The following is a 16,841-nucleotide window of genomic DNA, read 5'->3' on the forward strand; positions in this document are numbered from 1 at the left end:
AAAAGGACGTTTGACTTGCAAAATAATTTCCTAAGTATTGGCTGGAGTGTCATCTCTGCCCTTATTGAACAAATCTGAGATATTCCTGAGTAGTCAGTGTAAATTCTGATGTTTTTACCATTCATGCTTTTAAATGCTTGGTTTGTAAATGACATGGTATTATTGCTACTTAGCAATCTGTTATAGGTTAACCCCCATGGGCAGATAAGCTAAAGGGGAGAGAACTAGAAGGATAAAAGTGAGAAAACTCATGGCTTGAGATAAAAACACACTAATAGGTAAAGCAAAGCAAAATAAGGAAGCACTGCTTCCCACGGGCTGGCAGGTGATCGGCCATCTCCAGGAAAGCCAGGCCCCATCACACTTGGGAAGACAAATGCCATCACTCCAAACACCTCCTCCTTTATCCTTCTTCCCTCAGCTTTAATTGCTGAGCATGACATCATATGATCTGGAACATCCTTCTGGTCAGCTGGAGTCCAGAGGGGCCAGCTGTCCCAGCTGTGTCACCTCCCAGCTTCTTGTGCACCCCCAGCGTCCTCGCTGGTGGGGTGGTGTGAGGAACAGAAAAGACCTTGATGCGGTGCAAGCCCTGCTCAGCAGTAGCTGAAGCATCCCTGTGTTACAAACACTGTTTTGGTCACAAATCCAAATCACAGCACCATACTAGCTACTATGAAGAAAATTAACTCTATCTCAGTCCAAACCAGTACACAATCCTAACTAGATTTTTGTAATTGGGATTTCTCAGCGCACTTATTTAAAAAAACAACCAATGTTTTATGCGAGTTAGAGAAGATGCAGGTCTAAAAACTGAAGTCAATGGGATGGATGAGTAAAACATGTTTGCTGAAAGCAGTAAGAACATACTCAAATCCATAACTGAGATCAGTGGGAGCAAGAGGGAGCTTCTTGACAAAAGACAACAACCAAATATACTCCCTTGAGATCATAAGGCTTTTTGGCAGTGCGTTTACTTAGTCCGTTTCCTTCTACTTATGTGCACACAGATTCAAGGACATTTAGTTGCATCGTGGAAGGTTAGTGAACCTCATTTTGAAGAAAAGTAAGGCTGAATATCGCTAGATGGAGATAAAATTTGAAGTCCACGTAATTTTGAATTACTTCTGCCCTAAAAAGATTGTCGATATGAAGAAAACCAGTTCCTTTGCCCAATTTTCTTTAAAATATTATTCTCTCTCACACTAGAATTTTCCCCAGCTTACTCTAGCCAGCAAGTCAGAACAAGGACTAAAGACCAGTTTGTGTCCCTGTATCTCATAACCTACCACATTTGCAAATACTTTCTATGCCCAGCAAGATGCTAACATTATCTTAATAATACAAAGCAGGTGGCTGTGGTCTTGGTCAATTATGAAATATTAGACATGGAAACAGTGATAGCTTGATGAAAAAAAATAACTATCTTTTCAGAAACATTGGAAGAATTCTTAAAAAAAATTGAGTCAGTCTTGTCTCTTGTGCAATGACCTAGGTAAGATGGTTAAGCATGAAGTGACAAAAAGCAAAGCAAAGCAGAGCAAATTAACAAAACAGTGGTCTCATTTCTCTGAAACGATCAAAGTGATGAACCTTTACGTGAACCTTTCAAACTCAGGTCATTAAAATATGTCCTTTGCAACAGACGCAAACATGTATCACCCAGCACTATGTGTATAATTTGCTTCTTTGAAGCATGGTAAGAGGCTGTAAAAACAAAGTGAGATAACACAATGTAATTATGGTCTGCTTATAAATAAGTTAATTGTAAAATGGTTTTCCACTTGTAACAGGATTTATTCTCCCGAGTTATGATTAGCAATGAGGGTATTAGAAAGAGGCAGGAACGTTACTGAACCAAGAAGCTTGGTTTGAGGGCCCTGCTGTGGGGCGGTTAACCACAATGCAAAAAATATAAAAAGGAAACTATTAAGAGACCATTTTAAAGCAAAGCATATATATTGTCCTTGTGAATGTTTAGGCATTTCCATAGGAAAAAGACAAGGCTGATTTATAAATTAGGGGATACCAACAGAAATTAAGATTTATTGGAAAAAAATGGATAGGGTATGTTTTCTTCTAGTTTCTTAAACATAGCTTCTTCAACAGTGTTAATGAACATGCCAAGTCAAATTCCGATCTCTTTATGCTATCTATGAAATACTACTTTTCAGTTTATCACTATATGTTAATAAACTTTCTATTCGGATTACTAATGTGCATGTTGGGTGAAAATGGAAAGCTGAAATGTCCTATAGATTTAGTGTATGTTTATGTACATCGTGTGCATTTCTTATATCACTTTAATAACAAAATAAGGATGTGCCTGCTTTTATCTTTTCTTTTTTTCCTTAATGAGAAAGATGTCATATTCAGCTTTATCTAGGTTCTTACTGGACATGACACCACTTGTCTTTTCAAATCCAGTATGCTAGCTGAAATTATTATGAAGTAAAAACCAACCAACCAAACAAAGCCCCCTCCCTCCCCCCAACAACAGAAATAAACCCCTCTTCTATAGACTCCTTGAAGATAACAGGTCACCTCAGCTCACGGACATATGAAGATGCATGAGAAAGATGATGAATAAATTAATTACTCAGGATCACTCTTTTGCATACTGCACATTTTGTACCTCTGAAGTTTACAAAAGATTGTTAATCATCATATTCTGATTTTACAGTGACTGAGAACCCTTATCTGCTACAAACTTTAAGGTTAGCCCAGATTTCCTCTGTAACTTGACCTTTTTAGACTGGATAATCTGCAGGTAATCTCATTGCATGCTAACTTCAGATACTACATGCTACTGTTGAGTGGTATTTTGAGGAGAAGCAAATCTTTTTTCCCACTGATAAGATTCAGAAAGATCTGTGGCTGAACTCCTTTTCGGGTCTTTGATTTAAGGTTTGCAGTCCCTTTGCAGATCACAGCCTTGCTACAGCCTGAGGAGCCAGGAAACAGGGACAGTTTCTACAGGGTTAAATTGGTACCTGGCTACTGGTTGAACTGGAGTGGATGTGAATAGCAGAAGCAGCACTGGAGTCTCTTTCTTAGGCTAAAATGGTTACTTGTCATGAATGTAAACTAAAGTCCCATGGAAAGTTATTCAGAGACTTCTGGTTTGCAGACAATTGAGTCAGATTTTCCTCTTAAGTTATTTACAACAGTGTGTATCTTTTGGCGTCAGCACTGTCACTCCAGATTTACAAAAAAATTCAGGCCTCTTAAAAAAAAAAAAGTCTGACTTCAAATTAACAGGTACAAATAAGTGTTTTATCTGTATTAATAATCTTGACTGCACAAGAAAGTATTTTATTTCTGAATATCTGATTGTTGGTACTTTTAGAAATATAGTCCTCTTCAACAAAGCCAAAAAGGAGTCCTAATACACTGCTCTAATGCATCTCGTATATCTCTCTGAAAGGCAAGAGAAAGACCGTAAAGTGCCAGTGCCAACTAAGTCAGGCTGCTGGTGAATTCTCCCTGGGATCAAGTGTCATTATGTGAAACTGGCTGCTCTCGAGGAGAATTTACCCTGCTATGTCGATTGGGGAAAGCAATCAAGTACCGCTGGAACCAGTTCAACGCATTCTCAGTCAACACTAGCCAGTCACCTAGGCACTGCAACAGAATCCCGCCTTTGACAGAATAACCCCCCCATGGCTAGATCTGATAGTACAAACAAGGCCAGGCTTCCTTTTCAGCCACGGCATTCAAGCTGTTTATGACTTTGACAAGGGCAGCCTCAGTGGCACGGCTGTGGCCGAGTCCAGGAGAAAATCTATCAAACAATCCGCTACTGTCCAGGATTTCTCTCGCTAGCCCCGCCACCGCTTTCTCCAGGAGCTTGTCGAAAACCAGCAGGAAAGACAGTATTTCCATTGCTTGTCATGTTGGCGCGGGAACCCAGCGTGAGGCGAGATGGCTGCGGGCATGGTAATTACTCCCCTTCCCAAGCAGCCTTCAGAATTTCCAGGCTGTTGAGCTCCTTAGAGTGGTGTTACCATTACCCAGGTGAAATGCTTGTGTGTGTGTATGTGTTTCTCACCCTCTCATCCTATTTAGCTCCACGCCATTACAAGCGCATCTCTGCCACCTTTGTCTTTTGCTGCCTTCTCGGAATTTAATTTACTCCAGTTTAGCAGATAATTGCAAAAATGTAAACTCGCACCATAAAAAAAGGGAAGAGAATCAAACAAAGTGAATCAATAAAAGCCTTACTTCACACAGTAATTTATCAGCATCTACTGCAACATAATCTTGGAACTAAGCACAACCGCTGGTATTTACAGAGCATGGTGTAGCTTAGACTCCAATATACAATTTTAATTATAACTGCATTCAAAATCACATTTTTCATCTAATTTTTATATTTTATACGAACTAAATACTAAACTATAGCATTTTCTGCTTCATTTACATAATCTATCACTTGTACATTATTTCTTACTGTGGCATGGTGCTTTATGAGGATACATTAAAAAAACTAATAAAAGTTCAATTAAACATCATAAATGTAGCCGAGTGCATATTTTAATACCCTTCAGAGATAATTCTGCTGAAGTGTTATAAAAGAACAAACTAGTGCTTCCTCAGTGTACAACAACTGCTCATAATAAAAGCAGCTTAAATCGTAATTCTAAATATAGGACCAGCTTCACAACTTCAGTAATTTAGACCCTAAAAAAATGAGTGTGCTGGAAGGAAGAAGAACAGGGAAATAAGTGACTTTATAGTCAGACATAGGGGAAAATCAGAACAAACTGGCATAGTCAGGGTTAGCCTATGCCCAGGTTTTAAAGCTGTACCAGCAGGCCCTTAAGTTTCAGTCCCAAAAGAGAAGAAAATTCTGTAAGAGCAAGAAAACCTCATAAAGTGAAAGGCAGGTGTATACAGCTCTGCCTATTTGCTGTTTCATACTGGCATGTATGTCAGGAGCACATCTGACACGTTATAGATAAGGGTGGTCATCCTGGGGGCAAAGGACAGAGCTGAAGCTGGGGAGCAGGTATTATTATACAAATAGTGTTCTTAGTATCATGGCCTCCTGTCCATTCCATAACTTAAAATAAATGCCATTTTATGGGACGTGGCACTGCTGTGTCTGGGGCATGGCACACATGGTGGCATACAAGGTGGGGGAGAGCCCATGGCATTGTACAAGGTGGATACCTAGGTTTGGGAGTCATGCTCACTATGGCAGAGCCAGCAGGTCAGTAGAGATCAGCAGAGGAGCATATAATATATGTGGAGAGGGCAGAGAGGGTATTTGTGACCAAAAGATAGCGCTACAGGCATTTCAGAAAGACAAGGACAAAGGATCTGACTGAAGTCAGGCCAAGTGTAAGAAAAAATTACTCAATCACACAACAACTACTATCTTGTTGGGCTTAGTAAAGCAAAGTCAATAGCTTAGGTTAGATGAATAGTACAGATACCTAGAGATGGAGCTATTGTTGCAAAAACCAGAAGATCAAATTAAAGCATGTCACCTAATTTAAATTAAATGAAGAAAGATCAAATAACTGGGGATTCCTATTTTGGCTAAATGCAAAATCCCCCAGACTAACCATGTCACAGAATCACAGAATGTTAGCAATTGGAAGGGACCTTGAAAGATCATCTAGTCCAATCCCCCTGCTGGAGCAGGAAGACCTAGATGAGGTTACACAGGAATGTGTCCAGGCGGGTTTTGAATGTCTCCAGAGAAGGAGACTCCACAACCCCCCTGGGCAGCCTGTTCCAGTGCTCTGTCACCCTCACTGTGAAGACATTTCTTCTCATACTTAAGTGGAACCTCCTGTGTGCCAGTTTGTACCCATTGCCCCTTGTTCTACCCTTGATTGTCATCGAGAAGAGCCTGGCTCCATCCTTGTGACACTCACCCTTTATATATCTGTAAACATTAATGAGGTCACCCCTCAGTCTCCTCTTCTCCAAGCTAAAGAGACCCAGCTCCCTCAGCCTTTCCTCAGAAGGGAGATGCTCCACTCCCTTAATCATCTTTGTTGGCCTGCGCTGGACTCCCTCCAGCAGTTCCCTGCCCTTCTTGAACTGAGGGGCCCAGAACTGGACACTATTCCAGATGTGGTCTCACCAGGGCAAAGTAGAGGGGAAGGAGAACCTCTCTTGACCACACCCCTTCTAATACACCCCAGGATGCCATTGGCCTTCCTGGCCACAAGGGCACAGTGCTGGCTCATGGTCATCCTGCTGTCCACCAGGACCCCCAGGTCCCTTTCCCCTATGCTGCTCTCTAATAGGTCACTCCCCAACTTATACTGGAACCTGGAGCTGTTCCTGCCCAGATGCAGGACTCTACACTTGCCCTTGTTATATGTCATTAAATTTTTCCCTGCCCAACTCTCCAGCCTGTCCAGGTCTCGCTGGATGGCAGCACAGCCTTCTGGCGTGTCAGCCACTCCTCCCAGCTTGGTGCCAGCAGTAAAACTGCTGACATTGCACTCTGTTCCCTCATCCAGGTCGTTGATGAATATATTGAATAGTACTGGTCCAAATACTGACCCTTGAGGGACTCCACTAGATACAGGCCTCCAACTAGACTCTGTCCCATTGACCATGACTCTCTGGCTTCTTCCCTTCAGCCAGTTCCCAGTCCACATCACTACGCAGTCCTCCAGACCACACTTCCTCAGTTTAGCTGCAAGGATGCTGTGGGAGACTGTGTCAAACGCTTTACTGAAATCAAGATAGACCACATCCACTGCTTTGCCATCACCTATCCACCTGGTTATGTCCTCATAAAAGGCTATGAGGTTGGTTAAGCACGACTTCCCCTTGGTGAAGCCATGTTGACTGTCCCTAATGACCCTCTTATCCTTGATATACCTTGACATGGCACCAAGGATAAGCTGTTCCACCAACTTTCCAGGGATGGAGGTGAGGCTGACTGATCAATAGCTACCCGGTCTGTAGTTACGTCAATGTAGTTAAGTATAGGAGACCAAGAGAAAGAGTCAAAACCCACTACAAATTCCTGTGCATGAACCAGACTCATGACTTCCATGGTATCTATGTGAAATCAATACCTAGAACAAAACATGCAAGGGCAAAGTGTACCTGTGAAGAGAGAGGAATGACAGAACTATTAACAATAGACACTTGAGCTTCTGTATTAAAAGCAGAAGGGGAAAAACATTACATCCTTGCAGATAAATTATGATTTTGCCTCTTTTCTTGTATGTTCAATAGATACTCTGCAATCAACTAATTTTTGTTGAAGGTAAGGTGAAAGCCTTTACAGTCAGAAGTAGAGAAGGCATGACCATAGCAGTGCAGATTTTTATTGGTTTAAAATGCCACAGAATCACAACCTGAATTCCCAAGAGGCAGGTGAAAAACAAAGGCAGAAAGACCTTTCTGGGAGAGAGGCTACCTGGTAGGCAGCTCTGATGTTCCCAGCTGTGGTGAGTGAGAAGCCAAGGTGTGGGTGAAAGTGTTGAGTGACAGCACATGTGAAACTTGAGTCAATGCATGGGGAATCTACACTGAAAGGAGCAGGTGATCCTGAAACAAAGTCTCTGTCCAGGGCTCTGTCCTGCAATGCCTTTCTAAGAAACTTCAGTAATTGTAGGATTTGAAAGAAAACATAATGAAGCACTAGAAGACCAGGAAAGCATCTGATAAGGATTTTGAGAATGTATATTCCTCATGTGCATTAAGTCATCAGAGCCTCTCTCTCCAGCTTCATGACTCATTGTTGGTTGTCAAGATGAACAGGGTACTCCCAGACTAAACATGAGTTTGAACAGTTGACCTGTGATTCTTGAGGCTAAAGTGGTTATGATCATTTGCTAGTTATCACTGGAATATAAAAATATCCTTTATGTATTGAAAGATCTATTTCGTTGGGGGATCAGAGCCTTTGTGCCCTAGAGTCATTACAGTGAGTCTTCTAGTCCAAAGGGAAACTTCTGGGTAATTATATGGTGGAAAACGGACTTCAAGCACATTTTTCAAGTGTATGTGAAGATATTTTCCACTGCCACAGGGACAGCAAAGCTGACCTAGGAATTAAGCTGCAAATAGAGGCATTAGAATATCTTTTACACACAACACCTATGAATCCTGGCATTAAGGATGATGAAAACCAACACTGCTCTATGATCCAGCACAAGACAAACTCTGAGTTACACTGGGATGGATGTTTAGTTCTTTGAGGAGAAACCAATGTTTTCTACCTAAGGAAAACAAGCTCTGTCAAGAACCAGAGGTATGGGAGAATGATAAACACCATGGGAGGTTAGCTGAGACTTCCTCATATTCAGTACGAGAACTAGATTAGCCAAAGAGCTACAGGGTTTGGAGGTTGCTTATCACCTGCTGCAGGCTCATCGCTCACCAGTTACAGAGGTGAGGAAAGACTGGGAGAGACTGATGGGAGAGACTGTCCTCTCCTGTCTGAAAGATTCAGCTCTGCTGCTGGGACCTGGAGGAAAGTTTTCTGAGCCTGATTAGAAGACTTTTGTCCTGCTCATTATTATGATTCACTGTAGACTAAAGATGTTTTCTAGTCAAGACATAGAGTAAGAAAAAGGTGAACCAAAATAAATTGATGCAAACAAATCCTCTTTCTTGAGTGGCAAAATTATTAGAGGCTGTTTTGTATCGGAGTCTGTCAGTAAAACCATTCCTTGGCTATGTCTGTGCAAGTAAAATAAGCAGGACAGGGTACCAGCTCTGTAGATCACCTGTGGTCTTTAATTGCTAATACGCTCCCTGGCATAGTTTTAAACTTGGTTGCAGACTGCTTGGGCACAGCTGGGGACTGTACAGGCCAGGGATTGCTCTCAGGAAGCGGTGAGTGTTCTTCGTTTTGGGGAGTGAAGACAGTTATACTTCTATAAATTATATAATTATATAAACATAAGCAGTGCTGGACCACTTACCCATAGGAACAGAGGAGGGGCATGGATGTAGTCTGTAAGCTCAAATGAGGTCCACAGCTTCATCTTTTATTTGATGACAGGGAATGGTGGCTATAAATTCTTTACCCTGTGAGAACCTCTTGCTAGAGCTGACAAAACATTTATTTCCCACCAGATCAAGCTCTCAGAAGGTGTCCCTAAAAAGAAAGGGGGTAGGAGGTCTTGCAGAGAACAGGTAGCTTAATTATCTAATAATGGAAGCAGTGTCTGCTAATAGTTTAATGTTATTTTCTCATGGGCAGTGTACATATGAGAAAATTCAGTGCCACAGGTAAGAAGGAGAGGAAGAATGGGATGGTCAGATAAAGTCTTCACATCCCCCAAAAGCCAAGAAACTGGGAGCAGTCCAAAACAAGCATATGAATTTGTGAAGGACTTAGTGTAGTAGGTGTTGGTCTATCTGACCAGTGATTTTTTAGATTGCGGATGGGAAGAAAGAGGAACCAAGCTCTTTTCCTTAACTGTGCGACTGAGGATGTGCTCAGCACTACAAAAGTATTTCTACATACTCCAGAAGACAAGGAGTCCTTGAGGTATTTGGAGCAATGCAAAGTGAAATGACTCTATAGAATCATAAAATCATTCTGATTGGAAAAGACTTTTAAGAACATGGAGTCCAATCATTAACCTGGGACTGTCAAGTCCACCTCTAATCCATGTCCCTAAGAACCTCATCTATGCTTCCAGATAGTTGTATGGGAGTCACAACCCAAGAGCACCTTTTCTTTTCCACTCTGAAGCAGAGAAACAAAGATGAGGAGACTGAAAATGAGAGACTTGGGATTCAAGCCAAAACAAAAGAGATGCACCAAGAAATTATCTTTAGAGCTTTTTATGAGTTCTATCCATAACACCTTGACGGGTTGAATATTTTCTGGGTACATGGTTTACTGGCTGACAAAAAACCACAGGAATGAGATCTCACAGCAGGATATGCCTGTCCTTAGGACAAGGTAAAGCTGGTGGGTGTGTGTAGCACCTAAATTCATAAAGGCGGAAAGAAACATTCAAAAAATAAGAGTTAAAAAAAAAGCTGAAGATGTATTGTCTTGCTCCTACAAGGCCAGAAAAAAGAAGAAAAATAAATGTAAGTGAAAATACCCACACCCCAAGTTTGAAAGGGTAACCCACAACACAAGTGAGAAATAATCCTGAGGAGCAAGTTCTGGTTTAGCCATAAGGAGAACCGAGTAGCTGGGTACGCTCTGCTCTTTTTATACCACACATGCAGGATTGGGAGGAGCGTGTAGGACTGTGCCCTCAGGCACCCACAGCATGTCTGTGCTCCTCACTTCAAGGACAACAGACTTTGTTCCTAAATGCAGTTATTGGGAATTCTGTCATTCAGTGAAATTACAGCAGGACTGAATTTGGCTTGAAGCATTATTATGTAGCCTTGAAATTTTTCTCTTCATAGAGTCAGAAATGGCCAAAAAATCTAGGAAATCTTGTTAAGAATTAATACTGGAAACAGCATTGATGTCACTTATACATGTGGCACGCTGGGTACCTCGAAGCAGTCAGTAAACAATGGCAAACCAGGGGAAGTAGGATTTTGCCTGCCTTTTGAAGGCTATATTTACTTTTATATTGTGATGTATGTGTACACAACACTCTGCCAAGCAAGATATACTTTTTATTGACCTACTTGTGTTCCAATTTCTTGCTAGTGACAGCTGTTGTCAATGATATGGAGAGAATAAATTGAAAATAAAGCAATAAGGGACTGATTGTTCAGAAAAATTAGTTGTTGTTTTAAATCAAATATAAGGGATTTAGTCTCTTAAAAACTATAGATTCTGATTTAAAAGGAGACTTTAAAGCCATGGCTGGATTACAGTAATTCAGAACTTCATGGATTATGAGATCAAATACTTCATAGGCATGATTTTAGACAAATGTGGCCATTAGGATTACTACATAATTTTAGACTGCTGTATTGCATTCTTTCAAATCCTCTGCTATGGTGCTATATGAATCTGAAAGATACTGGCTGCCATGTTTAATTTGATCCTTCTAATGTGTGAGTCAAATTCCTTGACATTTAACATTTGCAGCCAGTCTAATCTGCTACATTTCAGTGACTTCCCTGCACAGTAATTTCAGAATCAAGATCTAGTGTAGCTGGTATTCTTCTGGTGTTTCCTAGATACAGGTTGTGGACGACAGTTGTAGTACATGAAAATCTCCCTCCTCTAGTTGGCACAACAACCAGTTAGCGGCTTCTAGTTTTTAAGGGCAAATTAAGACATATTTGATTCTATGTTTTATCATATTTGGTTTCTTAGCTTGCCTTTTTTTAATGGGCTACAGGTTGCTTGGGGACATTCTACACGGAAAGCACTAAAAACAAACAGTTTTATTGTATCTCCCTCTGAAAAGGTGAAACAGTTTTATTGAAGATGTCTGCCACAGAAATCACATGTATCACCAATGGAGAAAGCAAGTGATAAAAGCCTCTTAGATTATAAAGACAGTGAAAAAAGCAGTTTTTCTATGACAGTATTCTAGGGGAAAAACAAAACAAACAAGTCTCTCTGTTTTTTTTGTCAGCATCTTGAGGGAAATATCACAATAGTTCTGTTGTAGCAGTTTCTGACTGTGTTTTTTTCTAATCCAAACAGATGAGCATGTTCTACAATTTTGACTTCTACCAGGCACACTGATACCTTTCTGCCTCATATGTACATGTATAAACTGCAGAAAAAATGAACAATTGCAAATACATTATAGATGATAAAGTATTCTAAGAGATACGAAGAGTTAGCTAGTACTTCTAAACAGTTTCAAATTTCCTCAGTGCAGACTGTTGAATAAAAGCACTTGAAGATTAAAAAAAATTACATGGAGGGGAGAGGAGAAAGAGGGAAAATAGGAATATATACACAGGGAGGAGTTTTCTCCAAAAGGGGCAGAAAAAATAGCTACATTTATTCATCTTACATCTCCTTATGACTGCTATGAATACACACAGACATTAATCTCAACAGTCTTCTTGACAAACAAAACAGTTATGTCCTTTTGAAGTCTATGGGAGTCATTTTTGCATTATAGTAGGAAACTTGGATTCTCTGTATGACAAGCTGCCATCTCTCTAGTTGTCCCTCACACCAGCTGGTTGAACAAACATTAAGATTATTACAATTATTAGATTATTGTTATTATTGAACCCCAGTTATAATAAAAAGCAGTTCCTTAGGAAACAGGGCTGTTTTCCCAGGGTTTCTCTTGGTATAAAAGAGTTAGTAATGTTGTAGGTGACAGTCTGGGAGCACAAAAGGCGCATCAAGGTCACATAGCTTACGGAGCTGTGTTTGTTCCAGGCAGTCAGAGGCATAGCTTCAACAGAACCTCTCCTACTTGAGAAAAATCAGTATTTTCAGGCCAGAAAACTGCAAGTAAAAAAGCATCTGGAATTTCTAGATACAAGGATTTCAAGCTCCATTTTCGTCTTTATACCTTATCTAAATAATACACCATCCTAAATGATCTGAGTAAACAAACTAGTGATTTTATTTCACCAAAAAGAAAAGCAAGACAATTGCAAGCTGAAATTATTCTCATAGGAAGAGATGAGGGGCTGTTTGAAGGATGTAGTGGAGGTGGGGAGGGCCAGATATCCCTCCAGGTACTCACGCCTACCACTGTTGCTTCCTACTCATCCTGCCTTTGTGATGGCTTTTTCTGAGCAGCAGTAGCAATGGCAGTAGCAGCTATCAAGGCTCAGGGATAAAAGGCTCCCATGTGTCTACTCCCCTTGCTCCAAAGGGTGCACAAGAAGGGTGCCCGTGTCAGCCTGCCTTGCTATGGTTCTGTATGTATTAATAGTCTGATGTGTGCATAATTAATCCCAGAGCCTCAAGGGTAACAATAAACCCTCATGTGGCCCCCCCACCCAAGCCCATGGGCTAAAGAAATCAATTTAAACTCAGGTCTGGGCCTTCACTCCCTGTTCAACTCATGAGTGTGCCAGTCTTCAGGCCTTTCACAGCCTTGCTTGTGCCTGGTCATGGCCCTCATTGATCTGGACCCTGACCACATGGGTCTTCTTGGCTGGACCTCAGAACTGCCTCATCACTCTGCACACTTGTCAGTCACTGGGCTCTGTCTCTGACCCTCACCGGACCTGATCCTGGCCTGACCTTGGACTTGCCTGAGGATCGAGACTCTCGGTTGAACCTGACTCTAACCTTGGGCCTGCCCTGCTCACCTTGTTTGGCTGTTGTAGGACTGGAGCCCTGGCTGGCACAGCCCCTGCCCTACCAGCCACCTTCTGCCCCTTGGCTCCTGGCTCCCCATGCTTTAGGAACCAGCCAGTCCTCACTGCTCCCTGATGATTAGAGGCTTAATTTATTATGAAAAATTAAAGACTCATTTATTTGTCAATTTACAGTACTCCTGCAATACTTCTGGCCATGTCTCAGTTCTTGTTGGACAAATTGCATTTTCCTCTCTTTAAACACAGAAAATGACATTGCTTTCTTTATTTTGAAGTAATCTGTACTTACATATCATCGAAGATGAGCTTTGTCCTTCTGCAGTCCCTGGGTGTGCTGGACAGAGGTGACCAAGGTTCTGTTTGGGACTGGGGCTTATTGCAAAGAACATTTTCTGAATCAATGTGAATTGCTTTCTAGACAACAAAGAGCAGAGAAGACAATGAGGAATTGGCTACTAACTTCAAAAAAGCAACTAATAAACAACAGAGTGTCTTTGCACTGTGTTGTAAATTGACAGTTAGTTTTCTTACTATTTCAGCAGGGAGTATGTTTAACTGTCCTGTCACTGATAGCCACAAATTCACAGATATTGCTCAGAGCACTTTCTAAAGGGCTCGAGTTCCAGTGTGATACACAAAAGAAATGGAGCTGAACCATTACTAACTATCAAAACACTCTGAAACACAGTAAGTGAAATTATTAAAGAATAGATCTGTTGTGGTCATTTAGAATATCAAGTTATATCTCTAGTCTTCAGCTTCCAAACTAGCATTATACCTTGCCTTGGGGGGGCAAGGCTTGCTTGTTTGACTCGTTTCACGCTGCACTGCTGATGTACCCATGCACTATGAATTTGTAGCCCAAGGTCCATGTTTCTTTCTGCTCTGGGCCCCTGATCAGCTCGAAAGATCCCTGCTCTGTGCCACAGCAGAAGCACGTGTCTTTTTCCCCTCATTCCTCCCACCAAGTGACCTGCTGTGTGGGCCACAGTGCAAAGCAGAGGGACCCAAGTTGGTTTTGGTTGATAACCACTGCCAGAAAACACTGGTGTTTCTCTGTCAGGTGACAGACAGAAATACAATAGGGAAATGCATAAAAAGCTCAAATGGATAAAAGCCACTCCTTGTCTTCTGATCTCTGACAGAAATTCAAAGTTCCACTTGGGCATGCCAGCTAGGTGCCAGGTAGGAAGCTGGGATAAAACAAAGCTAACTTTAACCTTCATAATTCATGAGCGCTCGTCTGCTATATGGCACATCCAGATCAGTTCAGCAGGCTAAAGTTTTCAGATGAATAACCAGATACATAAGAATTTTATTGCTAAGCTTGTTAAAGTGTTGACCAAATGGTGCATTGCTAGGCTATGCAGAAAATCTCAGTGAAATGAATTTGCTAAGGGTGTGGATCATAAAGCAATCACCTTTTACTTTTGATTTCCAGCACATTTGCCTGTGAAGGAATTTAAATTGTTTTCAAGATATCCAGTGAAGATTCATATAATTATAATTCTGTATGGGTTATAAACCTCTAAACTTCTATTTTGGAAGTTAAAATGTTTAAAAAGTTACATTTAATTAATGAAAAAAATAAAGACTATGATATGTTAAAATACCTTTTTATTGGAATATTTTTATGTAATTATTTTTTTTTTTCAGTTTACCATCTGTGGGATACTCTTGAAACACGCAATTTATGATAACTTGTTTTTCAAAATGTGTCCAAAATTAAGATTATAGTTATTACTTCTAACTCCACCTCCAAAAAATAAATATACTTAGGTATATACATATGTACTTAAAATATACTACAGGACAGTTATCCCCCCAGCAAAAGTGGCTGGAAGAGACCACTGCTACTAATACTTAGGTTTTTGAAGCCTCTTTTCTATCAAGTAGCAAATACAACAAATAGATATAGGATAGAATATATAAATGGCTTTTGTAGCAAGCAGAGGGGCATGGGCCCTTCTAGCAGTGGAAGAGTGCCCTAACAGCTTCACTAGATGTTCCTGCAGTGGACATCAATATGATAGTACCTAAATTGCTTCTCTGAGGTGTTTCACACAAGACAGAACCGCTTCAAGGGGAGATGTGACAATAATCTACCCTTGATCTTCTACTTGGAGTGTCCTGTAGGCTGGATAGTAGGGTATGATTCTGAGAAGTGAGAGAGATCTGAATTCCCTCAGCTAGAGCTAACAGGCTCTGTACTCCAGCATCCTAATCACAGAGCTCAGGGAAGGCAGCACCTACTCCTCTTTCTCCATGCTCTGAGGGCAGTGGCTACCAGCTGGTGCAGAAATATGGCCTTATCTGGAAGGGTGCTCTGGACATGTTTAGTGTGCTTGAGGCTCTGGTAGGTATCTGAATACCTGGGCTCTGATGGAGCTGAGTTAGCTGGTGCTACATTGTTTACCTGTGTCAGGAGTAAACTGAGGTGTCTGAGAAAGCTGGTTGTAAGACACGTAAGAGAACTTGTCTGCAGGCACACTCATGGTCAGGCAGTGGCTAAGCAGAGGACTTACACAGCAGAGGTGTCATGCACCACACTCTTGGATGTAGGGGGCTTGCACTGTGCCCAAGCCATACTCTGGAGGCCTAAAGCCATTTGTTTTGGGCCATCAGTTTTTACTTTTTGCGTATGTAGCCTTTGGTGTTTTCTCATTTTACAGCATGCTCTCTTTCCTTTCTTCTGTGCCTTGCTAAACTCCAAACCAGAAAAACTGAACTTACAATACAACATTCATTATTACATCTTTTTTGCATAACATTCTGCAAACCTATCATGGATTCCAATACAAAGTAAAAAATACACAGCTAGGCTTTATATTGTGAACAACAGCATAAACTTACATTGAAGTCTCCAGGATGTGGCTGCGACTGGATTTCACCCTTATGTTTTTTGCTGGAGGAGATGGAAGGTAATAGACTGCTGCCATTAGGTCTGCTGGAAGAAGTTAAATCATCGTTGGAGTATTTGTGTTTTGATGCATCAGAGAGGGGAGAGACGGGTGACCGAAGCATTTTCTCATTTTTATTTATTGGTATTGCCAAGCTGGAAATGGAAATTACAGTAATGGAGTGTCATAAAGCTGGCTTTGAGAAAGGTAAATGTTTTATATATTACCAAAACTTTGAATTTAAAACCTGCTGGCAGGATAAACTCTATTGGTATCTGGAAACAAGCTTACAGGATTGGGACCAAGAGTTCATTTACAAATTTGTATCATGTTTTTCCTCTTTCCCTTCAAGGCAAATTGTAATTCTGGAGTTAATATAGTCTGTATCAGAGCACTTGAAAAAAATACAGAGATAAATGGCCACTTGCTCACCATTTCTTAAGGGATAGCTGGAGACAAAGATTAGGGTCTGAAGTGTAAGTTCAGGTTATGGAGCCCTATTTCACCATTGCAGGTGACAATTTATAAGCCATGGCAATAAAACCATATGTAAACTAAACCAGGAAATGTGTTTAAAGATGACTGGCTTGTCTTTGTGCACAATGCCCAGCCTTTGGTAGCACTGTTTATACTAATCTAATACAGATTTTGAAGACAAAGAAAGATAGGCTGGTATTGCAGACAAAAGGAAACATATGCAAACAGTAGACACAGAGAAATGTGAGCTGCTCTGTCTTGTAAAGAAGAAAGCTGTAACAGACAGTATTTTCA

At 41.0% G+C, this 16,841-nt stretch overlaps 1 protein-coding gene across 1 annotated transcript in view; it reads right to left on the reverse strand.

Annotated features, from left to right (window-relative positions):
* Window positions 1–16,841, reverse strand: part of AFF3 (ALF transcription elongation factor 3) — a gene marked incomplete at its 3' end in the record, with an annotated part of 327,228 nt that overhangs the window by 15,117 nt on the left and 295,270 nt on the right. The window contains exons 13-14 of the mRNA XM_082057341.1: window positions 16,024–16,225; window positions 13,460–13,584 (exon numbers count right to left, since the gene is read on the reverse strand). Of these exons, the coding sequence (XP_081913467.1) occupies window positions 13,460–13,584; window positions 16,024–16,225 (327 nt within the window). The remainder of the gene's footprint in view (window positions 1–13,459; window positions 13,585–16,023; window positions 16,226–16,841) is intronic.

The sequence above is a fragment of the Streptopelia decaocto genome (assembly GCF_964273445.1).
Source record: "Streptopelia decaocto genome assembly, chromosome: 1".
NCBI classification, from domain to species: domain Eukaryota; kingdom Metazoa; phylum Chordata; class Aves; order Columbiformes; family Columbidae; genus Streptopelia; species Streptopelia decaocto.